The following is a 1,234-nucleotide window of genomic DNA, read 5'->3' as shown; positions in this document are numbered from 1 at the left end:
AACTACGAAATTACACTTGAGAGAGTAAATAATTACAAATAACATAAAAGCAATTCAATAAAAGTTAACCCCTGAAATCTAATGTACACGATCAACGATCATTTTGGTTTGAGTGTGTTTTACTGAAGTGAAAAAAAAAACGAATAAAAATTTTAAATGCGCATGCCATTGGACGGAAAGTGAACGACAAACGTGGCTAAATGTGATTATCTGGTCACGGCGTTAAGGTGTTGTTGATCAGATCCTCGATGTTGTTGTCGGACTCGGCCGGCAAGATGGGTGGCTCGTCGAGAGAGCCGCCACTCTCTTGATTCCAAATGCTCAGGTTGTCCCGAATGAGCCGCATGATCAGCGTTGAGTCGTCGTAGCTGTCTTCCTCTAGCACGTCTATCTCGGCTATGGCGTCGTCGAACGCCTGTTTGGCCACCTGGTGTCCCTGGCGTCGTTGCTGGCATATCTGGTATAGGAACACCGAGTAATTGAGCATAAGGCCCAGCCGGAGTGGATGCGTGGGCCGCAGCGACTCGCGGCTCATCTCGCCAGCCCGCTCATACGCCTCCCGCGACTCGTTTACCGCATGTGACCGGTCCTCCGCCACGTTCACCTCGGCCACGTACCGGTGGTAGTCGCCGCGCAGCTTCCAATAGAACACCCTGGCCGCCGGATCGGACGCCTTAGGCATAAGTGCCGTCTCGATCACCGACAGAACCTCGTCGCACAACACCCGCAGTTCCTGCTCTACTAGTGACCGGTACTCCTGCACGATTGTCTTGTCTAATTCCGTAGGTCCGTCTTTCTGTTCGATGGCCATCAACGTCCGACGGGCATTCCGCTTGTGCTCGAGCAATCGCTTGTACGCCACCGCCAACAGATTGTCCTCGTCCTTGGTCATCGCCTCGTCGCTCTCGGCCACCGTCTTCATGTACCTGGCCATGTCTTCGTATCTGTTGGCCTCTTGAGCGAGCTTAGCTCTCCACAAGTTCAGGTCTTTGTTTTTCGACCTCTGCCGGTCCATGGCAGCTTTCAATGGTCTCTCACCCAGGTTATTTTTCTTCTTAATATTTTACTTGCAAACAATTACCTTTAATTACATGTATATATAATGTGTTTAGTGGATATATTAGTGTACGTCTGTTTATGGATTCTATACCGTAGAAATGAGCATATTTACCGACGTTACGGATACAAAATCAATATTTACTGTATTTACGTGACAACGAAACAATTTTTTAAA

General features: G+C 48.5%; 1 protein-coding gene across 1 annotated transcript; it reads right to left on the bottom strand.

Moving 5' to 3' along the window:
- Positions 1-214: 214 nt before the first annotated feature.
- Positions 215-1,015, bottom strand: LOC126844790 (14-3-3 protein zeta-like). Its single transcript, XM_050583202.1, has one exon. It carries the CDS (start codon positions 1,013-1,015, stop codon positions 215-217), a length of 801 nt encoding a protein of 266 aa, XP_050439159.1.
- Between the last annotated feature and the right edge of the window lie 219 nt (positions 1,016-1,234).

Source organism: Adelges cooleyi, unplaced genomic scaffold (assembly GCF_023614345.1).
Source record: "Adelges cooleyi isolate 19-005CV unplaced genomic scaffold, UGA_ACOO_1.1 ACOO_flye_CR_arks_rails_tigmint_CR_PRNA_651, whole genome shotgun sequence".
Lineage (NCBI taxonomy): Eukaryota > Metazoa > Arthropoda > Insecta > Hemiptera > Adelgidae > Adelges > Adelges cooleyi.
This window is presented reverse-complemented; position numbering and strand designations above follow the sequence as displayed.

Excerpts from the sequence above, each read along its gene's own strand:
- LOC126844790 (XM_050583202.1), bottom strand. The coding sequence starts at position 1,015 with ATGGACCGGCAGAGGTCGAAAAACAAAGACCTGAACTTGTGGAGAGCT.